General features: G+C 37.8%; 2 protein-coding genes across 7 annotated transcripts in view; both read right to left on the reverse strand.

Annotated features, from left to right (window-relative positions):
* Positions 1–1,337: 1,337 nt before the first annotated feature.
* On the reverse strand, positions 1,338–14,607 carry phf12b (PHD finger protein 12b). 2 transcript variants are annotated; one of them, XM_077208374.1, is made up of 15 exons: positions 13,894–14,607; positions 13,208–13,386; positions 9,824–9,896; positions 8,501–8,918; positions 8,292–8,412; positions 6,282–6,414; positions 5,897–6,061; positions 5,123–5,275; positions 4,509–5,037; positions 3,390–3,497; positions 3,063–3,221; positions 2,874–2,972; positions 2,706–2,788; positions 2,445–2,583; positions 1,338–2,363 (listed from the first exon to the last, which is right to left on the reverse strand). In XM_077208374.1, exons 1-15 carry the CDS (start codon positions 13,957–13,959, stop codon positions 1,999–2,001), a joined length of 2,790 nt encoding a protein of 929 aa, XP_077064489.1. In that variant the 5' UTR covers positions 13,960–14,607; the 3' UTR covers positions 1,338–1,998. The 2 variants fall into 2 exon arrangements, with proteins under 2 accessions (XP_077064489.1, XP_077064490.1); XM_077208375.1 differs by having other exon boundaries at positions 13,519–14,596.
* A 1,870-nt stretch (positions 14,608–16,477) lies between these two features.
* sez6b (seizure related 6 homolog b) overlaps positions 16,478–27,945 on the reverse strand; it is a 197,198-nt gene continuing 185,730 nt past the window's right edge. Inside the window, exons 10-18 of one of the 5 annotated variants that reach the window (XM_077208421.1) lie at positions 26,808–27,004; positions 24,102–24,296; positions 22,216–22,407; positions 21,798–21,992; positions 21,565–21,603; positions 21,367–21,475; positions 20,123–20,222; positions 17,215–17,328; positions 16,478–17,033 (exon numbers count right to left, since the gene is read on the reverse strand). In XM_077208421.1, coding sequence (XP_077064536.1) covers positions 17,251–17,328; positions 20,123–20,222; positions 21,367–21,475; positions 21,565–21,603; positions 21,798–21,992; positions 22,216–22,407; positions 24,102–24,296; positions 26,808–27,004 — 1,105 coding nt within the window. In that variant the 3' untranslated portion in view covers positions 16,478–17,033; positions 17,215–17,250. Of the gene's footprint in view, positions 17,034–17,214; positions 17,329–17,900; positions 18,050–20,122; positions 20,223–21,366; positions 21,476–21,564; positions 21,622–21,794; positions 21,993–22,215; positions 22,408–24,101; positions 24,297–26,807; positions 27,005–27,945 lie in introns of those variants that run through there. The other 4 variants (XM_077208419.1, XM_077208420.1, XM_077208422.1 and 1 more) reach the window with 4 other exon arrangements.

Raw genomic sequence — 27,945 nt, forward strand, 5'->3', positions numbered from 1 at the left:
ATTATTTTAGAAGAAACTATGTTTAGCATGGTAAAAAAAAATATCTAGCTAAATAGTTATAACACATTGAGTAGTTTCCTTTTGTGAATGATAGCTTTAACAAAAATATGAATGAATAGTCCCAAGCTGAGGTTATCTGTTGTATCCAGGGCCTGTGGCATAGGCAAGATTATATAGGGCGTAAGCAAGGCAAGTGGAAGTTACTGCGTCCAAAAACATGTCACCTTGCTGCCCTATCAGACAATGACTTTGCAGGCAGTATTTGCGCACAAAGGTAAGCTACATCACAAAAATGATTTTAGACAGACTTCTGAGGCAGCATAAAGGTTTAATGATCTACCACAAAATAGAGCAAGCATTAGAGATAACTAAGAAAATATTTAATTGCTACATTTAGTAATTAGAAATTACATTAAAAAATTACATTTGAATACAACTTTCAGATGGCATATGTGGGCTAATAGCTCTGCATTGTTGTATAAAATCAATGGGCTTCACGTTTGCGATAGTGCTGATGTTCTATATTCTGAATTATAAACATAAATATAGGCTATAATAAATATCAAAAACACTACAGCAATTTTGCCCTTTATACAGTATTTTGAATTTGGGAAATTTTTTATTAATTTTAGTGACATTTTTTGCCCCAAGCCCCGATAACGTCAGACCCTTGAGTGTGAGAGCCATGATGTCGTGGTGCAGGGCCCCTTCTGTTTCGAGGCCCGTTTCAAGTTAAACGAGTGAAACCCAGCAAAGGCCGCTGCTGCACTCCATATGGATGAAGGCCGGTGTTATACTGAATTATGTAACCATACACATACCCCCGGTTTCACAGACAAGGCTTCTAGTCCCAGACTAAAATGCATGTTATTGCGGTTTTAACTGAAAGCAACTTGCACTGACATTTCGTAAAATATTTCAGTGCCATTTCAAGCTGTCTCATTTATAAAAGCTACTTAATGTCCCAATTGAACGAAGGCCTAATCCTGGCTTAATCTAAACCCTGTCTGTTAAAACCAAGCCCTAATGATGGTAAGGTTACATATGGTCACATAATTCAACACAGCAGCCAGAGCATTGCAGGATCGATGCAGTAGTGTAGCGACTGTTTCTTCAGTCTATTTTTGCTGTGCTGCACGCGCTGAATTCCATAACGTGGTAATTTTTCTATTCATATTGATTCTAAACTGTATAACTGACTTTCTTATGTGGAATATAAAAGAAGACAATCTGAGTCAGTAGACACTAAAACTGTTTTGTTATACAACATTTTTCGAGATATATTCTTTTGCGTTCCACAGAAGAAATTCACAGACTTTAAACAAAATAAAGTTAAGTAAATGACAGAATATCTTTTATTATACACAAAAATCATAAAATGGTCTGTTATTTAAAAATCTTTATATATTTACATTGTAATGACATGTCAGAATTTTCTTGCTGACAAAATGACACTTCAGTCACATGTACATGACCAAAAGACAACTTTAGTTGAACAACAAGCTTTATACACAAATGAACTTCACAACCAAGGCTGTGTAGAGGCTCTAACACTACAGAGAAATGGACAGTTCCAGAAGAAAACTAGAACGATCAATGATTCTGCTAATAAATCCTACAAAGGTATTTGCACATGTATGCACTTCTGCATATAGTTACCTAGTGTGCAAAAAACTGCAGAAAAAAGAACAATACATTTTTATAACAAAATAAAATATTTTGGAGTAAATATATTGTTCAAAAGAGTACATAAAAACCTCTTATACTGACACAAAGTATACAGGGTGTAGTGTCGACAAGAGAGGTTTAAGGGTGAAATCAAACATCTGCTCCTCAGTCAAAAGGTTTTGCATGAAAAAAAAAGATAGAAATGTACTGTGCAAACACTTTGTCCTTAACACCCAGCACCCAAAGTACAAATGAATGAATTAACCGCATTATCAAAGTTCCTCTATCCAAACTGCACTTACGGTCCATCGTATTTAAGGAGAGGATGTGTTATGATACAGACTTGGACTGTAGCACTGGCATTTGGTGGAGTTTGGGAGTCTGTGCGTCAACCAATCCAGTCTCTTCTTGGCTAACAGTGGTGGATGTCTCCTCTTTTTTGGGGTGGTTGCTAGTAAACTCTGTGATGCTGAATAGGAACTGCATGCAGCCCACTTTGATGCAGCTGCTGTGGTGAAGCAATGCGGTGCCCTCCCAGCCGGCTCCGCTGCCCCCTATCAGGCTGGAGCTGCTTGCTTTACAGTTACAGGGGGACTTGGGTCCTCCTTGAGCCAGGCTGCTCATCATAGCACCTGCGGGCTTCAGCACCGCCTCCGCGCACACCTCCCCCAGCGGCTTCCTTGACCTGTTGCCTCCTGCGGATTTACCATAGGAGATACAATGCATTATGACAATCATATCACGCATTACAAAAACAAGATGTGGGCGGTACTCACTGATGCTGTTTTGCACTTTGGACGCAAGCCCACCGGGTGAAGAGATGTTTGGTTTGTCGGAGAAGTCACATGAGTAAAGCACGTTATCTACAGTCGTCCCATGCTCACTGTAGTTCAGAAGCTCATAATGCTTTGTGTTCTACGAGAGATTAAAAAACATTTATAAACATTCCTCACCCTTGATCTGTTAAATCTGGACAATTAGATTAAAATGAGCTTTCCAAGAGCCTTTATTGAGGCATAGTTACATAATTCACTCACTTCATCATAAAAGATGCAGGCATGTTTCCCAGAAACATAATTGCAATGACCGTAGTTTGTAAGGCACACATCCATTTCAGCACCTAAAAAAAAAAAAAAGGAAAACCATCAGTGATTCAACACTCAAAATAATGCAATCTTGTTTATGTTGCTTTTTGCAAACCGTACCTGTTCCTATGTACAGAGTCCTATAGCACATGTTGATAGCTGCCCCTTTTCCTGTTAAAGGACACAGTACTGCTCGAGCTTGCACGTCCCTTTTTTGTACTGGAAAAGAGGAAAGATTTGTTACATTATGACTGGAAGGGTCAGTAGCACAGCCTCGACATTATGTGATGAGCTTCTGAGGTTTGTTACCTTCAGTGTGTGGGGAGGGTTTGGGCAGGGAGGCAGTGACGGCTGGAGAAATACCACATTTAATCGAGGGTTGAAGTGATTTGGGAGACAACAGCTGCTGGATCCTCTGCCAGGCCAGAAGTCTGATCAACTCCTCATCCAGCTTATTCATGTCCACTTCTGCAACACAGAGAAAACAATTGCATTCATCTAACCAGTGCAGTTATGCGCGGACATAATGTAACTCGTTTTTAAATGAACCCATTCTTTCCCAATTGAAATAATAACTTGCACTTGCAAAGCAGATGCACAATACACAGTCATTTCCAGCTGAAGTTGAACTCTTACCTGCATCTCCTTGAACCACATTCTTGATGTAGCTGTATAAGCTGCCTATGGAGGAGGGGAGCGTCGAGCCTTTCCCAACAGACATTGCATCAGGGCTCACTTTGTTCTCTGAAAAAACAAAACAAGGTAAAAATAGGAATTTTTATGTGGACTGAAAAATCTTAAAACTCCAATTCAATCTCAATTTGGACAACAGATATTAGGGTTTGGAACTATAAGTTAGTAAACAATTATTTTAGTAATTTAGTTGAGAGACAACATTTGGAATTTCAGTACTTTTTTTAAATGTTACTAAATATGTATATTTCAAATAAATGCTTTTCTATTCAAAGAAAAAAGAATCCTGAAAAAATATTTGTGGAAACATTAAGCTGCAATAATATTATGATAACATTAAGAAATGTTTCTTGAGCACCAAATCAGTATATTAGAATGATTTCATATCAAACTAATTTTGATCAAACAATTTTTGAATGATAGTGAATTTTGTTAGCTTGACAAGCCAGACCCACATCAAGATGTTGGGTCTGGGAACAAAACATTGGCAGGGCTCAATCCGAGGGGCGGGATAAAGAGTGGTCTTTCAAAATCCCTCAACCAGAGCAACGAAGGTGGTGACGTAGTCAGAGCGACGGACTTCAGTGCCGTTCTTTGTTATTTTCTCAAAGAAAAGCTTAACTAGAAGTCTTCCAGAGTTGCGGCCAAAGCTGATTTGAAAGACCGCTGTTCGCCAGCAGCAGCAGCCATCATCTTTGTTGTCAAGTAAAAGGATATTTACGCGGAACCGTCGCAACTCTGCCATCATTATGCTAAGCCCGCCCACCAACTTTATATACGATGTGATTGGCCTGACTAGAGTTTGGTTTTTCCAGCTTGCAAGCCGACGGAGAGTTGCTAAACTACACTGGCTGCAAAATAAAATTTGCTGCCGCTAGGGCGCGTCTAGATTTCTAGGCTAGAATTTGACAATTAAAAAACAAACAAAAAAAACATATGTACTTTTTAATAGCAGGATACAATGATTCTGTTACTCTAGAAGGGGATTGTTAATTCTAGAGCATAGCCGAGGGAAATTATGTATGATGTACAGAGTGTATATGAGTATGTGGGTTCAAAAACCTTTAGTTTGAGATGAGAAGCTGCTGTTCGGCCCCGAGGAGGCATTTCCCACAGCTGAGCTGTGATGATGGGCAGACGAGTCTGAAGCAAGGCTGGTAGATGAAGGAGTATCTTTCTGCACACAGGAGCTGAGGGGATTGCTGCTCTCAGTCTTTATGTCTACATGGTTGACCAGGGCTGTTTCTGAGAGTGGAGTTTGTATTCTGTGTGGGGTTTCAGCTGTCATCCCAGATTTACCCTCACACACCACAGGACCATTCACTCCTGTTCCCTTCTCCGCTGGACTGCCAGAATCTCCCTGACAAGATCTTTCTCGGCAGCTTTCGGGCTGTTTGGGTGCCAGAGAGGGCAGCAGAGGAGCCCCCTGGGGGCCAACTGGTGTACCGCTGATCTCCTGTGTCTCCATACACTCCTGCGTCTTCACGCCTGACATATCAGTAAGCTCCAAAGCCCGGAGGGAAGATGACATCTGCTTAGCAGATAAATGTTTCATAATACTGCACTGAAGTGCAATTACATGACGAAGCCACTGTAGAAAAGAGAAAATAAACTGAATGGTACAGATTCCTTTTGCAGTCATATTTATACAACAGCACTTTAAACAGTCCATTTACCTCCTCTTGTTCTTCTTTGCTGGTTAAATGTTGGGCAGACGAAGAACATTCTTGTTCCATATAACCATTTGTGACCAGCTCTCCATTGCGAAGGCCCATTTGATCCATCAGCACAGGGGGATTTTGGTAGTGACTTTTAATGGCATTGGGGACCTATGAACACATCAAAGTGACAAGAGTCATAAACTAAAACTACCGTCTATGTAAAGGTACCTTTGCTGAAATTACAAGATTTTACCAGCAATTTGATACTAGAGAAGGCTTCTTAAGTTAAATGTTATAGAGATCACACTCACAATAGAGTAATTTCGAGCCAAATAAATTGGAACTGAGCATGAATAAAACAAACAAGGTTTAGGATTGGTAAGTTCTTTTAAATGTTTTTGAAAGAAGTTTATGCTCACCAAAGCTACATTTATTTGATAAAAAATACATGAAAAAAACAGTAATATTGTTAAATAGAAATTACTGTTCTCTATTTTAATATATTTTAAAATGTAATTTATTCCTGTGATGCAAAGCTGAATTTTCAGCATCATTACTCCAGTCTTCAGTGTCACATGACCCTTCAGAAATCATTCTAATATGCTGATTTGCTGCTTAAGAAACATTTCTTATTATTATCAAGCTTCTACTGTCAATAGATATTATATATTTTATAACTATTATTATTTTCATCCTACATAAAAGACCTGGTAAACACACTTGTGAACCAGTTTTTTAAGAATTGCAGAAACCCTAAAAACCATGTTACGTTGCTCTATGAGACTCTACCTTCAATGTCTTTTTCTTGATGTGGCGGACACCTCTGCGATTGGGATGGTGTTGGCGGTGAACCCACCGCAGAAAGTCCACTTTGACTGCATGTTGGGACAATCGGTCCTGGAACTGATCGAAAAGCTGGCAACGTGTGCTGAGGGTCACGTTCTTTTGATTTAGCTAGAATGGAAATAAACAACTTTTTAATTTTATAGTTCTTAATTTCAGGAGAGAGCAATGAAATCACAATCAACTAAAAGTTAAGATACAGAAAAAAAATGTATGAGCTAGTTGAAATATTACTACTAAAATGTGACATTACAAAAACTGAAAAGAGAAAAAAAAATACTGTAATCTGTTGTGATTGGTTCCAAAAAACGTTCAAAGACGAGCCACTCACCACCATGTGCTCTACGTGGTTGGGACACATCCATCTCCCAGTGGGCATAGCAGTGAGAGGCGGGTCCAGGCAGTCCATATGGAACAGAAGCGCACAGTAATCACACTGGATCAGGGGAGCCACCCTGCAGCTCCTATGGAGGAAGAGGAGAGAGAGAACCTGATGCACTGTGCAACAATACTGACGACAATGTGATTCCATTTGGGTTTCATGGGTATTCAAAATCTGGGTCATTGTTATTTTAATATTATTTATATACTAATACAGAATTTGCAAATATCTTGAATTTGCTTTTATTGCTATATTTTGAGGCTTCAATTTTAATTTTAGTATAAATTTTAGTAATTCTGTTATTAAATCAATGTCATTTCCATTAGTTTTTAAAATATTTCTATTTATCTTTCAATAAAAAAAAATCCCGTTTTACTTTTAGTAATTTTAGTACTTCAACATTAAGTTTTACACTTAATAATAAAGTTTATCATCTAATAAATGTTTAAATTAACATAAAATATTTTTATGTTAACAACACCATTCTGAATATAAATATAAATTTCTCAATTCTCAATCAATCTTTTAGTCTATGCTGTTTTGAGTTGATGAATGAACGGAACATTGAGCATGCACCCTCATAATGCAATTATAATGGGATTTTAGCAAAATTGCAATTAAACTTTACCTCATATAAACAAAAGACTTTGATCAAACTAATGCGATTAAGCTCATAATCGTAACCATAATCGCAATAAACTATGTGGTGTATGGCGATTTGATTTGCAATAAACAGGCATATAAACACCTTAATCGCATCATTACCACACTGACCAAAATGCGCCAATACATCAAATGTGTAGCATTTGCTGTAAGTATAATTGTGGTAAAAAATAACCACACTCCTTAGTGAATAATCAGAATAAAAACTGCATGTAAACGGGAGTGAAGAGCTTTGTTCATGCCATGTAAACATCCTACTGCGATTAAGTCCTTTCGCTGATTATTAGAAATAATCGCATTATTGATGCACATGTTAACGTAGTAATTGTATCCCTCCCATCAACAGTAATTGCGCCTCCCATCCAATAAATCGCTATAAGCTTTATTACTTATGGATATGATGTGAAAAAGTTTCAGCTTACAAATCCTGTCAATTTTATTAGGAGATTTAAACAATAAATACCGTTTTGTCGCTCTTTAATATTGCATGACAGATTGCTGTAGCGCCTCAGTTCAAGCGGCTCGTGAACCAATCATCTCTTCCTCTTTAGTACTAGTTACAGCATGAAATAAACGTGAACGAACATCAGAGGAATGTTGAAAGATACAGTATAGCTTATCGAAATCTGTATCATGTCTCGTTAACGCTCAATCAGCGTTCCAAACGTGTAAAGACGTCAACAGATTGAGAACAATATTTCAAGTAATGTTACATTTACCTAATAAAAGCCATTCATGACTCGTTAGTCAGATAGAAAATGTAACTCTACAGAGGTGCATTATGCTAAATATATGCACTATTGCATATCCATTGTATTTTTACTTAACCTGTTCTTTGATATTTCATGTATGTTGGAATAAATCAGTCATGTTTTTATGACAGCCACCATTTAAATGTCTATATTTAAAAATTAACATAATTAGGTAATTAAAAAAGTATTATATATATATAAAAAAACTCCTTATGTGTAATTAACTTATTTGCATAGGCTACTTACATTTTAAATTTTAACCTTTAATATTATAGTGATGTACCAACTGGGGTTTCCTGTATGTTTTACAGCATAAGTTGAGAGATATTTTTCCCTGAAGAAATTTGCAATGTACTGTACATGATAGGCCCCAATTAATCAATATTAAATTGAATTGAAACCAAATCATGAAATTAAAGTCAATGCCCAGCCTTAACATTATACATACATATGTTATATACATACAGTAAAAAAATAAAATATATATATATATATATATATATATATACACATAAGAGTGTCTGTAATGTTTCTGGGCTCTTACTTGCCACAGGTGAAGCACACTTTCACTGGCAGAGGGACCAGCCCACTGGGATCCAGCTCATGTTGTGGCCTTTTTACATTCTTGCCCATTGCCTCCTCTTTCCTTCTGCGCTTACTGCTGCCTGTAGATATACACACACACACATACACTAAGAGTTATTCAATGCACACTTTAACAACACATTCCACAAAAGTGTGGGCGAGTCTCACCTGGCAGTGAAGTGGTGCACGTAAGCTCAGTGGGCAGCTGGAACTGCGTGGGGTTTCTCTCCATGGCCGCAGCAATCAGCAGCTGAAAAGGTTTCTTCAGGCGAAGTGTGGCGCTATCGGACTCAGAGCAGTGCACTTCCTCTTCAACATCCATCAGGTCCTCGTCCACGTCATTCTGTTCCGATGGTGTGGGCGTGTCAGTGGACGCATTGGAAGTGGGCGTTCCAGGACGGCTACTCGTGCGTCGCTCGAGAAGACGGACCTGTGCGACAGCGAGTCTCAGGCCTCCTGACGCAGCAGAGGGCAGTCCGTCCAAACGCAGCGTTCCCAGCTCCAGCTCCGCTGCAGGGGAGGACGACCGCTTGGACAGCTGCCGTTCTAGCGCCCCGTTCACCTGCTCTGCCTTCTGCTCACGCTTCTAGAGAACCACAAAATTATACTGTATTGCTCTGTCCTAAAACGAATAAGCAAGTTCGCTAAGGCAATAGTTAACATGCTGTTAAGGATAATCTTAAGCATTAAAAAAAATCATAGCACACACATGATGAGCAAAATTATTCTTCTTGAGTTGACATTTGACTTTTTGTTGATACTTACTTTAAGCATTGAATGAAATGCAAGTTTGCTTATAATTTACATTTCTCTCGCCTTCTCTGCCATCTGATTTCTATTTTGCACAAAGCAATACATTCTGGGATTATATCCTTTGTGAAGGCGGCATGCATTTTGTGTCTTCCTCAAATCATGTTCAGGTTTTTTCCTGCACTGAAAATATTTTGCCAGCTGCCAAAATTAATCTTTGTTCCACCAAAAATCTCTAGCTCCACAAGTTTGTATTTGTGCGATTGAATTCAATTGACAGTGATAAACTTGGCAATGGATAGAACAATATCTGATACTGTATGCCAAATGATCTTGAGGTGTAAATGCAAAAATCAGACCTGCCATTTCTTCTATGTAATGCGTTACTTTGTTGTTCATTTTATTATTTACAATTTTAAATGGGTCACTCAGTGACTTTTTACATATAAATGCAGACTTTTTAGACATATAATAGTTCTAAGCACTTTGTTTTATGATCTGTCCTGACAGTGATTACTTTTTATATCATGAATAAATAGGATAAGTTATTATTACAAACTGCTCATTGACATTTATTTTGGATTTATTGTCAGTGCTGGGCTCACAGGCCACATGTCTAAGGTACTTTGTACGGTGTGTAGATGCCCTTGTTCGTCTGCCACCACCAAAGACCATTTTTGACCCAGGAAAAACCTGCTAAATGTTCATTGACAAAGCAAGGGCAAATATGACTGCACCAACCTTCTTGCGCACACTGCAGCGATGACACATCCAGTCACCAGGGGGCAGCATCTCTCTGCTTAAAGGCGGATTACTGTAAAGAATGACATTTCTTTCACAAATCTTGATATGTTCAAAAACACAATACTGCTTGTAATTGTTTTTTACATTTCTGTAAACTTTGGGGTAAAAAAAAAAGCAGAATTTTTGGATGAAAAATATAGTGACAGTTCACAGGTTTTTATTCACTGGGCTAGATCGATGAAAAGAAAACCAAATCGCTCCAGTCACACAGAAACTGTATTGGTTTCACAAAACTACAAGTTAAAATAGGCTGAACCACAAGGACTCTTTGTAATATTTGGGTTACATGGCACAAATGATGCATGTAAATACAATTCTTTCTTTTCTTCCTCTTTGACACACAGCAGACTAGCTCTGTTACATCAGCTAAGAGAGATCGACTGAATGTGAAACAACCACACAAATAAGGACAGTTGTTGAATAGTACATTTACTTCCCCCTCGGTGATAAGCACAGGGCAATAGCAGTAAAAACTAAGCGTTTGCTTAATAGGACATGTCAGAAAAACAATTATTATATATATTAGGGGTGTCGCAATATACCGGTATTAACGATAATCGTGATATTCAAAGCTTGAAATATCGACATCGTGTTAATTTAGAGTGTGACGATATACCGGTATTGGCGATAACCGCAATGTTTAAAATGAATAGGACTTTTATGATAACATGACACGTATACTCCAGCGCCAGTTGAGATGGCAGTATTGCACTCGCATCTATCAAATAAAAAGACGACGCAGCGCGCGCCCGCGCAGCCACTCTGAGAAGAATGTTGTCTGAGCGAGAGAAAGTAAGTTCGCCAGTATGGGAGTACTTCGACTTCAAAGAAAACAGCACATTAAAGGAGGTCGCACACTAGACGAGAAGCGCAGAGAATTCTTTAAAATTCGAACACATTATTTTCTAGGAGTTTACACACACCATAGACAGTAAAAGAAAGACACACACACACCGACGGCACCATTCAGCGTCTGTCCGTGGCGCCCAGCAATGGCTCGGATTTTCAGGTGAGATTCTCAATTCATTCAGTTAACGGATGCGCTCTGACTGAGGTGAAGTGTTCAGACTGCAGACATTAGCAATTATTGTAATTAATTGTACAGCACAATCATATCATAGTAGCCTACAGACATAATCTTAATTTCATAATGTCCTTAAGCAGAACAATATTGCTGGCCATGAACTGAGAAAGTGCGCGTCCGGTGTGCTTCACGCGGCGCGGCGCAAAGCTACGCTTCTCGTCCGGTGTGCGACCCCCTTAAACCCAATCTGCAGAATGTGTAGCCATCAACCTTTTTACCCATCTCCGTGTCCATCACCCTGCGGATTACACTATTTTACAGAGAGTAAATTGCAATTATTTTACTAGTCATGGAATGGGAAATGTGACTAACCTGTTAACAGCGGGTTTCTATTTTCATATTTTTAAATAAAGGGGGATGATTAAATACTCTGTTTTCTTTGCTCGTCTTATTTTCGTATTTTTGTATTTGCACTTGTTTTGTTTTGTACAAATCTGCATGACTTGCACCGCCGCAACAATAGGTTTAAGCTTTTCAGTTATTCAGGAAACATTCAGACAGTGTTTCGCTCTAGTTTGAAACCAGATATACTTCACATGCTTGTCTTACTTCACAAAAAATTGCATTAAAATATTGAGAACACGAAGTAAAAATGCAAAAAAAAAAAAATTAAATAAACAAAGTAAAAATTAATTTGACTTATTTGACATTTTTTCTCCCATGGTTTCTATAGATATCGCGATATATCGATATCGTGAATTACTTTGGCCACAATAACCGTGGTGTGAAAAATCTCACATCGTGACAGCCCTAATATATATATATATATATATATATATATATATATATATATATATAATACTCCCTTCAAACAAAACTTACAAGAAATTAAGACAGAGAATTGAAATCTTACACATGAGATGTAGATGAGGACAACTAAACAGGAAAATTAACCTGTAGGCATCAATAACTTGATGTCCTTAGGGTAAATGTGCATTAATACTTTAACTCAAGCTAAGGCTGTCAGTGAACAAAAGACTTCCAAATGCCCTTTTTTGGGAGAGGAAGTGGTGATGTGCATAAAACAATATGCAATGTTAGCAGTCATGCAATCTACAGCGTTTATGCGACAGTGATAAGCTTCAGCAGGCTGAACATATGCTGAACTGCCAAACTCACTGTAGTTTCTGATACTGCTACAGTTTTTTCAAAGAAATTAGTATAGACCTTATGCACCAGAGAAACGTGGGCGCCGTCATCTTTAGAATATTGTCTTTGAACTTCCGTTTTTGCGGTCGCTCTGTATATTTCTATGGCATCGCTGTCCAGGAGTAATTAGCTGGAGAAGTGGATTTACTTATTGTAGAGTTAACAAAAGTTATCATGAGCATTGTAATGTTTATCATAAGCATTGTAAAGCAGATGTCTTAACAAATGTCGACCGGGAATTTTTTTACGAGCAGTTCATTCATACCTATGCAAGATCGCTGTGAAAATACAGACCGGAAGTCAAAAGACAACGAGTGCAGCGCTGAAAAGGGCCGGGGCTACATAAGGTCTATAAAAAAGAGAGGTACGTGCAACCACTACAACAAATACAGTAGTCAACATTTGAAGTGGATCAAAAAAGTTGATCAAACTTGTCCTAAGACAAAAACAGGTATTGTTAAAAAAAATCCACTTCAAATGTTGACTACTGTATAAGAGAAATTATTGCTTTAATTCAGCAAGGACACATTAAGTTGATCAAGTGACAGTAGACCTTTGTTTCCATAAAAATATTAAGCAATAAGCAGCACAACATTAATATTATGAAATCTTTCTTCAGCACCAATTCAGGATCATGTGACACTGAAGACTAGAGTAATGGTGCTGAAAATTCTGCTTTGCCATCACAGGAACAAATTGCACTTTCAAATATTTAGGAAGTTAGTAGAAGTTAACTAACACTTCACAATATTTCTGTTTTTTCATCAACCTTAAGAACGGTCAAGTTTTTTTTTTTTTCATTTAAATGTTATGTTGACAACTATAAATTCATAAACACTGTCTTTTACTAGAAAAATATGGTATATAGTGCAAACCATCACTTACCACTCTAACTAGTGCTTCCAATACTACCACAAGTCACCCTCTTAAATCCAAATCAGCCAACCAGACAAATAAATAACTTTGTGAAATTCAAAAATCAGCAGTATAAACTGACATGTACATAAACACAGCCGAAAGGACAGACAATAGTTCACCATTCTTATTGTTCATCCCTGACACTATATGAAATCGCATTGCAAACATACCAGCACTGCAGGTGAAAAGCAGCCGGACAGTGATCGCAGCAGAGCAGGTCTCCTCCCTCACGGCAGCTGTCACAGGTGTCATGGTTTGTGGCTCGGCCTCCTCTTCTGGTCTCCCTCTCTGGTTTGCGTCTCTTCTCTCCATCCTCGGAGCGTGGAGGTGCGAGCAGCTGTTGAATTTGCTGGAACAGATTGGCAAATATAATTGAAGCATGCATGTAGTGTTACACAAAGATCTCCTGAAATGTTTTAAGTGACAGACGTCAGTGGAGAGAAAGTCTGTTCACACATTAAACGGGTGTTTCCAACCTTACCAGTGAAAGGTTTTGGATATCATCCGAATCTGATTGCAGATTTTGGAGTAAAATCAGGTGTCAGTTTTTATTGAAACCTCCAGAGTGTGCAGTCCTGGACCACAGCGTTCAACTACGAGTAGGTCATTAAACTTTTTTTCCATGTCAAATCAGAACTGGTCACGTGAGCTCACTAATGAAAACTGTTCGGCTGCTGTATAGCCAAGTTTTGTTCACGTTTCTGCAACAGGCCCAGCTCTACATACACTCACCAAAGCGACTCACGTCCATTCGGGCAACTTACTGTCATTCGGATTAATTTAATCCATATATGCCTGTATTATAACTCGCATAAGGCAGTGATTTGTGGTACAGCTGAAGGGCAGACAGGCTTACCTCCATTAGGCCCCCGGACGTGTCCAAATCGTACAGAATCTTCGGGGTCTCCATTTTGTCCCACATTCACACTGCTGAAATGTAGCATGAACACACAACCCGACAACAGTTCTCACTTTCTCCCAATAGAGACGGGGTTATATGCTGTCCTTAAGCCGTCCTGGAGAAATTAAACTGGTCGATAATCTAACAGGATAGCGGATTGGCTGCTCCGATGTTCGGCTAGCTAGCAGCTATCAACAGACAAAAGCACACAGTTCGCCGGAGGTCTGGTGCTAAACGAGAGCTGATGAATCGCTCAAACTCTCATTTAAGTGCAAATATCGTTCCTATTTTGAATGAAACGTTGCTGTCTGGTGCAGTATTGAAGGTTTCATGTGGGATGTAATGGCCTAGCTCGCTAGCCTAGCAGCATCCTCTGCTTCAGCAGCAGCCGCCTGCAAAGATGCGTGTAGAAATCCCCAGCTGTCTGTCCCCATCGCATACTGACTAGAAAAGCGCTCTCTTTCGCAAAGCAAGTCTGCTGGATTGATTGTCGGCGGTTAGGTCCTTATGTGCAGAAACAGTCGCGAATGGTGTTCAGATGACAGCAGTGAAGAGCAGAGGTGTTGTTATGAAAAGCCATTGCTAGTAGCTATTTGCTAACTGGCTGGCGCTGCCCTCTTCTGTTCTGACTCGACTCAAGTGGAGTTGGAATGAAGTCTGCGCATGCGTACTGAGACGAAGGGCTCCTCCCAGCGTTAGTCTGGAAGAATAACTCTCTAGCCTGCAGGCCATGTTTTCTCTCAAACACGGAGGAAATATCATAAACAAAAGGAAATATTCCCCAAGAATGGATAAAAATAGTTCGTGAAGAACAAATAAACCAGGCCAATCCAATGGAATATCATTTTTTAATTGAAGATATGCTTCGACAATGTTGTGGTAAATAATTGCAGTACAGTACCTACAATAAAGTAAAAATATATGTTGAATCGAGATAATCCCAAACAGCCAAGTTCTCATATTACTGAACTGCTCATGTTCTTCCTCACTCATAAGTTGCTTTGGATAATTAAATAAATATGAATGTAATGCATGTAATATTTTCATATTGAAAAATGCACTTGAGTTCCTTGAATTCCAATAAATGTTGTTTCTTATGTTCCCAAAACACCGTTGTTCAATTGGAGACAGTGAAACACTGAAACGTACACACACAATGCAAGTCTGTCATGTGACCAGTTGTGATGTTTTTGGCAGCTTTTGCTAATTACAGTGAAATGACAATATTTCAATCAATACGGACAACATTAAAATGGAGACCAAGTACATAACTCTTTTAGATTATCCATATCATTGATATTAACAGACAGTGTGAAATGTTGAACAAAGATCTATTCTATAATAGATAAACCTCATATATACATTTAAGCCATATCTAATACAAATTTTATGTACATTCTTAGATATTTATATATTAAGAGTGCCTGCTGAAAGAGTACAGTCAATTGTTATTTTGCTCCATATGTATAAAAACATACAAAAATAAACGGAAATCAAAAAATCAGAGCCAATTGATCAGTGAAGGAGGGATGATTTACAAGAACGTTCTGTACATAGATTTTTACTTTCGGCTTAATCAACCAAAGCTGAAATTTTGCGCAGATAGAGAGCACTTCAACAGCAGGCTTTTGTTTGACACTGTACACACAGGCGAGTCATAATTAAGGTTAACGTAAATTCTTAAGATCACCCCTATGAAACCCACTTCACATCACTGGATACAGACGTACCAGTTTCCATGCAAAACACTACACTTTATAAAACTGCCAGATGTTATTTGAAGGTATAGTGGAAAATTAAAATAATTATTTAAAAAAAGATTTAACTGTAAACCATGCATAGGTTTAATTGTTCAATAATTGCAGTGTGTTACACGATTGTTTTAAAGAGTGTTCCCCCACCCCCCCTGGATGGTTTTCATATTTGAAATGCTATGATTATCATTATGGAACATTTATCTGGATAAGATCTAGATACAACGTCCATTCAAAAGTTTGGTAAAAATAAATGAATACTTTTTTTCTGTAAATGAATTCTGTAAGGAATAATTTGATTGATTTAAAAAGTGGCAGTAAAGACTTCGACATTGTTCTTTTGAACTCTCTATTCATCAAAGAATCCTGAAAAAAAAATGTATAATGGGTTCCACAAAAATATGAAGCTGCATAATAATAAAAAATGTTTCTTGAACAGCAAATCAGCACATTACAATGATTCTGGATCATGTGACACTGAAGACTGTAATGATGCTGAAAATTCCGATTTGCCATCATAGGAATAAATTATATATATTTAAATATATTAAAATTGTACCAGTATTTCACAGTATTACAGTTTTTACTGTACATTTCATAAAATAAATTCAGCCTCGGTGAGCATAAGACATTTCTTCCAAAACTACAATAAATCATATCGACCCCAAACTATGGAACTATGGAAGCTTATATATGCCGGAAAATGAAGAGGCAATTGTGTATTTTTTCATAATTGCGACTGTATATCGTGCAATTACTTTATATTTCAATGTGAATTTCTATCATTTTTTTCTATACTTCACAACTGCAACTATTTCTCTTACTTGTGATTTTCCTTAATCTCGCAATGTGACTTTACATTATACATAATATGTATTACATACAATTATTGTTTTTGGAGGGGGGGGGGGGGGGGGGGAGGGAGACAATTAAAAAAAACTTAAATAAATAAATCAGTTTAGACAGACATCAGTCACCTACAGTAAATAACATGGTTTCCCCTATTGTCAGTCATTCTTTTGAATTCATTAATTCATTTGGCTCAATTATGGGTAAAAACTGTACAAGCAATACTGCCAGGACAATGCTATTGAAGCTCTACAAAAATAATATCATGTTGTCCACACTCTTCGCTTGTGGAAGTCCTCAGAAGCAAGGTGATATTTACAGCAGATGAGAAAAGATGAGAAGGTAGGTTCAGGTGAGAATAAGAGCAAGTTGGCTACACAAGATGTGAGAGGAACTGAGAAGATCTTCCACAAGGCAGAGAAAGGCTTGCGGTCCTCCATGCTAAAACAAGCTTTGTTTTATTTAAATGGAGACTTCGTATTCTCTCGTGTCCTGTGGACCAAACAAACAAACACATCAAATATAATATAAACATTCATCACATATATATATATATATATATATATCTCATTTCATTTTGTGAGGGGTGGGAATATGTAAACCAAATGCTGGATCCAAACACAACATGACAGAGATGCTAAAGATGGAGAAGCCCTACACCAGTGGTTCAAACCTTCTCAGCCTCGTCCATGTGATGCTATTCCCTTGATCAACTCTCCTTACAGGGTCTTTCTTTACAACAGAATCCTAGAGAGTACCTCTGGTGGCTGCTTTGAATCATAGGTCTCTGTACAAATCAAAAATACCATGCAACTTAAGCATGAAAAGGACTTTAAAATAATGGTCAGTAATGGAAGCATGATGGAAGTTGGAGGGAAAACTATTGGGCAATGTGTGATTTAGGAAGATGTTTTCTAACAAATGAACACAAAATCGTTGATTATCAAATGAGTATTAAAAAGCCTTTAGATGTTTATGGGAGGAGGGGGGGGGGCTGCATGCAAAGTCAATAATGCATATGAAATAAAAACCTTTAAAATGCTGAAATTAAATATCCAAAACACCATATTATTTGGCTCTACGTTTTGTAAACAGACAGTCATGTCTCTTCATACTCAAGAGAGGTGCTTGTGATCCCGTTTGCATCATCTTTACTTCCCGACACGCATAATGCGAGAACACGACTTCAAGGCATCAGTGCAAGAGGAACCAGCACACACACATACACACACGCTCATCCGTCCAGCTACAACACTTACAGTCAAACGCAGACGTGGCCCTGGGGGCCAGAAACTGTTATTGAGCAGTTTAGTATATGCAGGCAGAGCTGCTGGGACTGTGTTATGAGTGCTACAGCATACAGAGAGAGATCTGGAGGGACACTTGCACAGCATAATAAGAGGTGTGAATAACCTGCAATCTGTAACACATGCTACACGCAGCAGGCTGGGGAAAAGATCCATATATCAGTGTAAAAGTATTGACAGTCAAATTCTCACCTCATTGTTCTTCAGGGATGCAGATGCAGAGAGAGAGAGAGAGAAGAGAAAGTGCAAATGTAAGTGATTGAGCAAGTTTATGTAGGTCAAAAAGCGTCTGATTTATTTTTCTCTGCATGAAAGTGATAGTTCACCCCCAAAAAATAATGATTCTGTCATCATTTACTCACTTTCATGTCATTCTAAACCTGTGACTTTCTTTTTTTCCCTTTCCCAGAAGTTTTTTTTCCCCATACTTATATGGACTTCAGCATATTCAAACAGCCAAATCTCACTGGTTGTTGATTTTCACATAACTAAAAGTGGTGTAACACACGAAAAAACCACACAAAAAAAAAAACAATCAGATCTGGCATCATATTGTGAAACCTGGAGCAACAATCTTCACATACAAACACCATTGTATATAAGGTTCAAAAGTTTGGGGTTGATAAGATTTTACAATGATTTTAAAATGTCTCTAATGCTCACAAATGCACACATCGTGATAAAGCTATAAATCAAAGCTGCTTGAAAAGGCACCCTTCATGAAATTACCTGATTTTTCCAGTAATTTGATGGCTGGATACAATTTTGTATGTATTTTTATCTATGCTCAGTTCTGAAGTATATCTTTGGTTATAGACATATACGGTTGCCCAGTAGTGTACAACATAACGAAATTTAAAAAGCAAACATAAGTTCACAACACAACGAAATTAATCCAAAACACAACGGAAATGATCCACAACTCAACGAATTACTCTAGTGTGTGTTATCTTTGTAAAAGTACTTTATCAAAGTATATCCAGTCATCAATTACTGGAAAAATCAGGTAACTCTATAGTACACTAACTCTGCGCTTCTCCTGCATGAATGGGTATGAGCTCCAGGGTGAGGCTGTTCTCCGATGTGTCCCCGGGCACCCTTCCAAATGGAGTCATCCACCCCCTATGTGCAAAGGTATAAAAAAAAGTCTCTTGTTCACCCAGGCTGCATTTATTTGATCAAAAGTACAGTAAAACAGTAATATTGTAAAATATTATTATAATTTTAAATAACTATTTCATTTATTTAACAAGCTGAATTATTCCAGTCTTCATTGTCACATGATTTTTCAGAAATCATTCTAATATGCTGATTTGCTTCTCAAGAAACATTTATTATTATCAATGTTGAAAACAGTTGTGCTGCTTTATATTTTTGTGGAAACTGTGATAGATCTTTTTTTTAGGATTCTTTAATGAATAAAGAGTCTTACTACTAACTAAACTAACTAAACAGCATTTATTTGAAATACGAATTCAAACTTTTGGTCAATTTAATGTATTGTTGCTAAATAAAAGTATTCATTTCTTTAAAAAGAATAGTACTAACCCCAAACTTTTGAATGGCAGTATACATGAACAAATAAGACTTTCACTGACTAACAAAATTAATTTTGGTTTGTTTGTCACTTAAAACTATTAATTACAAAGTCATGTGGACTAGTTTTATGATGCCATGTGACCATATGATACTTTTACGATCACTTTTGGAGCACAAGCATCTGTCCCCATTCACTTGAGGCATTGTGCAAAATGTCTCCCTTTTGTGCTCCACAGAAGAAAGAAGGTTTGGAGCGACATGAAAGGGAGTAAATGATGACCGAATTTTAATTTGTAGGTGAACTATCTCTTTGAGCTGAATGTGAATATTGAACAATGAGAGCAGGTGAAGCAGAGGTTGCTGTGATATGCCAATAGACTCTGCAATAATGAGGTTAAATGTGTCACTTCCTCTTTGGTGTTCTGCCCCACTGATAATTTTGTAAATCTGTGTGATCGTTAATAATGAGATGATGAGGGCGTGGCTTTGTGCGCCACTTCATTTCAACTCCAGAATGCCACTTTACAGCTAATTAGATAACAGAAATGAACCCACAATATGGCAACGCAGATGGTGTTCAAAGTGCAGATGTGCACCTGTAAGACTGAACACATGAGTACCTCACAGTCCACATTGAAATATCACTGCGAAAGGATGCGATGGGTAATACGCTTCTATTAGTGATGAGGAGGTTGCCGATGAAGGCAGCTTTTGGCGAGCATGTGCTTTACTTACTGCAGTTTCGTAAATGGGGTTTTCAAAAGCTGACTCTCCTCTGATGTGATCATATTGTGGTGATGTGGACATGGACAGCCGTAGAGACTTCCCCTGCACCCTGAAACAAACAAACATCAACAATTCATATGCCTTGCACTGGCCTGAACCAGAGGAAAGAGATTTGAACTAAACTATCATTGTCACAAACATTGTAAAAATTTCATTGCGTTATTACATAACAAAATGTCAAACCATGTGGTGAAGCTGCATGATTAATCGTTAAAAAGATCATGATCTCGATTCAAACATCAACACGATCTTATTCCTAAATGATAATGATTCGCCTGTATCTATTAAACATTTGACAAGTATGATCGTAGTGAAACATTCAGATGTGCATTGCCGCTGTTGCTGAGTCAGAGAGAGCAGTTGGCATGTATGGAACAGCTTCACAAACAGTCTTTTCAACCACACAGTATTACTATTTCTGTTACAGTAATTAAAATGATCACAGAAGAACTGAGATAAAAGTTATATAGTTCGCATAGAAACACTATCTACAGTACAATATCTACACTAGCGCTCAGAATAGAGTAAATCACCTTTTGAAAGTAATGACTTCAAGTAAAGATTGTATCAATTACATTGTTACACCAGTAGGTGGCAACAAGTGACTTGAAATAATGTGTTTGTCATTGAATTATTCATTCAAGAGATTCATTCAAAAATGTTGATTCATCCAGTAATGAAACAAGTGAAGTATTTGTGCGTGAGTCATTTAATCATTCATAATTTTTTGAAAGTTTAAAAAAAAAAAATAATTCATATTAATTTAACATTTTAAATAGACTGCAGCAATTAACATTTTGTCAGAACCTGTAAATTAGTTGTTTGTTCAGAATTGTGGGAGAATCGTGATCTCAGCTTGAAACAAAAAAATTGTGATTCTCAATTTATCCAGAATCGTGCAGCTTGAGTTTTAAAAAAATTATTCAATGTTTTAAATGTTTTTGAAAAAAGTCTCTTATGTTCACCAAGGCTGCATTTATTTGATCAAATATACAGTAAAAACTTTGAGATAATATTACTATTTAAAATAACTATTAAAAAAAAAGTTCAAAAGAATTTCAAGAAAAAAAATTCAAAAGCATTTATTAGAAAAAAAAATATTATAAACATATTTACTATCACTTTTGATCGAGTGAATCGTCTTGAACCCAACTTTAAAACGGGAATATATAAAAGTTTTTGGGACCACTTACCTTGAAAAGTAGAAATATATCGACATGATGATAATTATGATTACAGCCACTGGTATGAAAATGGAAACTGCCACACTGGCTCCCTCCATACTGAAATCTGCACTGGCCACTAGTAGGGGACAAAGTATAGCAAATAAGTCGAGATGGATACCTGTGATTACAAATACATGTGCATTTCTAAGATGTAAAAGTTCTTACCATCCAGCCTACGTTCATCGATGTACTCCTGTGTTACCGCTGGAAGAAAAGTGAGAGCTTTTAACAAAACGAGAAAATGTTGCATGTCATACCAATTATTCAAAACAAACACTGCCTTCCCTGAAGAGAAACAACATATCAATAAATAAACATCCACTGCAGACAGGAAAGAGACCTTGAATATTATAGTATGCAGATCACACACCATGAACACTGCAAAACACACGGACTACCTTTGCACATAGGGGGTGGATGACTCCATTTGGAAGGGTGCCCGGGGACACATCGGAGAACAGCCTCACCCTGGAGCTCATACCCATTCATGCAGGAGAACCGCAGAGTTTCTCCAGCCTGATACGCACGCTTCTCGGAGCTCTGAATGGTATAGGCGGGAGTGCCAGGGTTCCTACACGGCTCAAACGATTCAGCTATATAACACAAATACACGTACACACACATTCGCAAATGTGGAAAAGTTAGTCCTATACTAGTACTATACTCTTCTTCAATGGTTTTGGACTTTATACAAACTGTAAAGACTTCATTGCAAGTTGATTGAATTGTAATTATTGTACAGTTAACAAGCACTATGTGTGTGCATCTTTAGGTGTATATATATGGAATTATTTGCGAATAAAATCAGGTACTCACGAACGCATTTGGGCAGTTTCTCACTCCATTTGGGGCCGGTGGAGTCACGATGGTAGCAGGAGAGGAGGCTGTTTCCTGACAGTGAGTAGCCTTTGTTACAGATGTACTGGACAGTCGAGCCCACGATGAGACGCGGGCCTGACATCACCCTGCGACTGTGCTCCACTGTGCCTGGGTCTGGGCATGACAGGACTGGTAAAGAAAAGAGTTGAAATAATATTAAATGAATCTCAGTTGAACAAGTCTCTACTGTGCATTTGATGTAGTAAAGCCCTAAGTATCTTATGCTCTCCAAGAAAATAATACAGTAAAACAGTAATATTGTGAAATATTTTTACAATTTAAAATAACTGTTTTGTATTTTAATATATTTCAAAATGTAATTTTTTGATGTGATGGCAAAGCTGAATTTTTCAGTTCTTCAGTTCAGAAGAACGGCATTTATTAGTTTGTTTTCTTATTTTCTGAAAATTCTTTACTGCCCCTTTTGATTGAGTTAATGCATCTTTGCTGAATAAAAATAATGACTTAAACATTGTACTGACCCTAAACCTTTGAACAGTAGTCTAGATGAAAAAAATATTATTTTAATGGGTTTGCAATGTAAGCTTTATAATAAAACATGTACATACATTAACATGGCACTATAAACATGCAATATTAAAATTTACACAATATGTAACAGAAGGTCCCTTTCAATGTGTTAGCCATTCAAAGTTAGTCAACAAAATAGTTGATTTATATTGTAGTTCTCACATTCACCTGAGGGTGGCACCAATGACTTAAATTCGAAAATTAGTTGAGCAAACAATGCTTTTGGATTATAAATGATTCATTTTATTTAGTTATTCTTGCGGTTTCCACATCTTTTGCTGCTTTTTTTTTTTACATTACATTTATGCATTTAGCAGACACTTTTATCCAAAGTTATATATGGTGCATTCAAAGTACATTGTATCAGTATGTTTTCTGATTTCTTTGTTGTTCACGTCTAAGTCATACATGTGGTTCATCCAATCAGTCACACATCCAATCAGAGTGCCAGGGGCCGCCGCTCATCTCACCCAGACAGTGTGAGGCAAGAAGAGCATGTGACTTTGATCTCAGGGCAGTGTACGGAGACACAGTGCTGTATAATAAAAAGATTGCTTCGCTCCAGCCTGCCCAGTTGCAAACCCAATTCTCTCCCCAGCAGTAGAGGGGCAGGAAGAGGGGACGGGAGAGGCGAGTAAAATTAATGATGTTTGCGTGGCGGGTGAGAAGCTTTGAACCGCATAACGGTCCCCGCTGCTTTTGGCCTGCTGTTTTTGTGAGGGACAGCGGCCCCAGGGTCATACGCGTGTCCTGTATGCGGATACTTCAAGTGACGAATCCCTGCGGACGTCCTGGCAGCCTGCAGTATTACACACTCACACACAGTGAGTCCAAGCTACACAATAGTCATGTGACAAGATTTAATTTCAATCACTGGAGCAACCATGGTTACAACAGAGCTCTCACAAGGGGGTATAGAATGAAAAAACAATTCAAATCATAGAAATCACGTTCACAAAGGTATCGTAAGGCGTGAGCACATAGAGGAAGATGCACCAAGACTGCGGAGTGAAATGGCGCCGGCCTCATCCGTAAAGACGCCCTTGAAAGAAAAGTGAGTGATTACCCACAAAGCCCTCCTTCACTCCTCACCTGTCCTTGAATGGGACCGAGTTGCAGAGGCGAACAGGCACTTGTGAAATTCCCCCCTCAAATGGAATTCAAAAGCTCATCTGGTTTTGGAGCACAGAATTGCTCTTGATCAATAGGCAGTGCGTGCTGGTTTGGAAATGGGGTGAAAATGGATTTTAGAGAGTGGTTATCATCATGAATGTGTGTGTGTGTGTTTTCACCTCTTTCACAGCTGGGCAAGTCTCCACTCCAGGTCAGGTCCCATTGACACATGAGCATTTCGGTGCCCACCACCTCGAAGCCCGGATAACACTGATAGGTCACCACCGTGCCGTGCACCAGGTCAGGGTGAGATGTGCTCTTCCAGCCGTTAGAGATCTCTGGAAGCTCTGGACAGGTGTCATTACGGGGAACCTCTGCAAAAAGAAAACAAATATATGATGCATCAACTATTCCTCAGAGATAATTGCTGACATGTGAGAGTATAGAGCTATAAACTGAATGCTTGAATAACACGGAGAATCTTGAGAGAAATATTTGAGATCATTTGACAATTTCTGACTTTTGAAGAAATGTCTTAGTGTTTTTTTGTCCATACTATGGAAGTCAGTGGTCACCAAAATGGTTTCATTCTTCAGAATATTGAACAAACACAAATTCTTGAATTCCACAGAAGAAAGTCAGTCATGAGGGTGAATAAATTAATGAGGACAGAATTTTCCTTTTGGTATATTTCACAGAAGATAAAAATGTTCTGAAGTGGTCTCATCAGTGCTCTTATATTTGCTAACATGCCCATGTTTGCAATGAAAAGTCAGAGATTATCATGTGATCTCAAATATTTCTCATCAAATTCTCCCAAACCAAATGACACTGAGCAAATGTCTTATTTAATAATTTGTTACATTTATAAAACGATTTTCTCGGCACTCAAAGATTTTATGGAAATGGGGAATTCATCAACTGGACCTGGATGATGTGATGGCAGCCATATTGCACCAGAGCGCCCATCACACACCAGTTTATTGGTGGAGAGGAGAGAGTTATGAAGCCAATCAGTATATATACATATATGGGGATGATTAGGAGGCCATGATGTTGGACAGAGGCTAATGGGCAAATTTGGCCAGGATGTCGGGGTTACTCTTTTTCAAAGGACATCCTGGGATTTTTAATAACCACAGAGAGTCAGGACCTCGGTTTAACGTCTCATCCCAAAGGAAAGACTCTCCATTTAATCTGACTGCATTTAATATAAATCCATTTAATCTACTCTCCTTCTAATCTGACTGCTTTAAGAGAGAAGACTGCGACATCTGTGAGATCTAATTTAATCTTTAAGGGATCGCTCACCCAAAATTTAATACTCTGTCATCATTCAGTCACCATTATGTCGCTCCAAACTTTTTTTTTTCATGGAACATAAAAGAAGAACTTTAAAAAAAAATATATATATATTTATACAATGAACATGAATGGAGATCAATGTTGTTTTTGGTACCAATTTACTTGTTTATATAGACAAAAATAAATATCTTGTTTTTGTATGTATGTTTTGAAATATCTTCATTTGAGTTTCACAGAATAAAGCAATTCAGGTTAGGAACAACGTGAGGGTGAAAAAATGATAGGATTTTTATTTATGAGTGAACTATCCTTTTAATCAAAGGTCTCAATTTCTTTTCATTTAATCTCACACCTTTCTCTAAGAAACAACTGAGACATCAGTGAGTTCTCATTCGTGACTTTTCTTTCCTATAAAGTGAGACTCAATTAGTTTGATTAGCAGAGCAAGAGGGAGAGAGGGAGAAACAGAATGTTCAATAATGCTTGCAAACAATTTCTTTGTTTCTCACCATGTCCCTGAACAAACCACAGGTGTTGTGCCTAATGACTGATAAATCAAATGCTAGGAATCAGCTTGGCTGTGATTAAAATATGAATAGAGGAGCACAAGACAGCTGGCAGGTGTTTTGCTGATGTCCATTCTTAGAGTGGCAAAACTGTGGAGGGCACGGCACCCGGCAAATGCGGCTAATGAGTACAAAAACGTACTGTAATTGTTAGCGCCTCTGTAAGGCCAAATCCTCTGCACCTGCAGAAGCTGCCGGAGGAATTTTCCCTATGTGCAGCATGAAGGAAATGGAAAAACAGTCCATTTCAGTCCACTCGAAAAATCCTCTACATTCCTCCACCCTCAGAATAGAACTTATTATATGTTATCCGAAGTTGGCCACCGAGAGAAGCTTATAGAATGACCTTCACTTTATCCGCAGGAAAGGTGAGGACTAAAGCAGCTGTGGCTCTTGCTCTATAACCTCTCTCTCCCTCTTTCGTCTCCTCAACACCTTTTCGTCAAACTGAGATTGGCAATCCCTGCGGCACCTCAAATAAATCTCATAGGCAGAAAACTAATGAGCTTCATCCGACTACATTTGAGAATAACGAGAATGACATACACTACCATTCAAAAGTCTGTGGTTTGTAAGAGTTTTTAATGTTTCTGAAAGAAGTCTCTTCTGCTTACCAAGGCTGAATTTATTTGATGTAAAAACAGTAATTGTGAAATATTATTACAATTTATAATAACCATTTTCATTTGAATATATTTTAAAATGTAATTTATTCCTGTGATGACAAAGCTAAATTTATAGCAGGAATATATAAACTCCAGTCTTCAGTGTCACATGATGTTTATCAATACTGACAACTGTTTTTTTCTGAATTCTTTGGTGAATAGAAAGTTCAAAAGAACAGCATTTATTTGCAATAGAAAACTTTTGTTACAACAAAAATATTTATACTGTCACTTATGATCAGTTTAATGTGTCCTTGCTGAAAGCTTACTGACACCAAACTTTTGAATGTGTTCTGTACATGTTTGAAGCTGAGAAAGTGCCATAGAAAAGGGTTAAACAAGCCATTACCAAAAAAGTGCACCACAAAGCCGTTGTTGTAGCCATAGATGTTGGTAGCAGGGTCCGACTGGAACTGGACGGTCACATCAGCCATGGAGGTGTAGAGTTTGAAGCGAGGACGGGAACCACCGTACTGACCCAATATCTTTGCAGTCAGGTCATCTCCGTCGTAGAAAGTCAGCAGGTCGTTCTTTCCCATGTGGAGACTGTGAACAGATAACGCCCAACGGGTCAGTCACAGACTAATCCTCTATCTCAGATGTTCAGGTCTCACCTCAAAGCATTACCAGGGGCCCTGATAGATTTCTGACCTCCCTTCTCACTTCTCTTCCACTAGTTCTTATTGTCCAGCCTCAGCTCTTTTCTCTTGTCCTTGCTGCATATGACATCTTTTCTGCTGTTTAATGTTTACCCCACTGCTTTTGTTAAGCATTTTTTTTTGGCTACAGTTTCGATAGTCATGCAATCACAAACCACATTCATTTCACTCAGACTATGAAGAGCAAATGATTCAGCAGAGGGGGAAACAACTCCTCCTATCTCATGTTTAGAAATAGCTGGAAAATCAGTTTCCTGATTTTCAGGATCCAGAGAGAGAACATTTGGCAGCTTCCCTGTGGCAAATTCAAGAGATACTCAATCATGGACATGCTTTGAATTTTGTTGTGGAACTATTATAGATTTTACAATTAGAATTAAAGAGTCTAATTCAAAGTTTTAGGTTTTGTTTTAACATTTTAAAGACATTTAAATGTTCTCATCACCATTTTAAATTGCAATTTATGAATTTACTAGGGTTTAACTTTTAAACACCCACGTGCTTGACAGTATCACCTTTAATATAAGTGAAAAACTTTTTTTTTGGTTTACATTTCACAAAAGTAAATATAGAATTGCAAATCAAATTAAATACATTCATTTTTACAACTGTAATCACAGGACAGAAACATATAATATTTATACACATATGTACACATATTTACCGAATACAAATACGAACACTGTTACACACCTACTTATTATTATCAATGTTGAAAACAGTTTATCACATCCTTGTATAATTTCTTTAAAAAAAATATCTTACTGTACCCAAACTTTTGCATTTAGTGTATATTATATTCATTAGAATAATTCGTAGGAATTTGCC

Source organism: Siphateles boraxobius, unplaced genomic scaffold (assembly GCF_051911475.1).
Source record: "Siphateles boraxobius isolate OS27281-9 unplaced genomic scaffold, OSU_SipBor_1 6, whole genome shotgun sequence".
Taxonomy (NCBI): domain Eukaryota; kingdom Metazoa; phylum Chordata; class Actinopteri; order Cypriniformes; family Leuciscidae; genus Siphateles; species Siphateles boraxobius.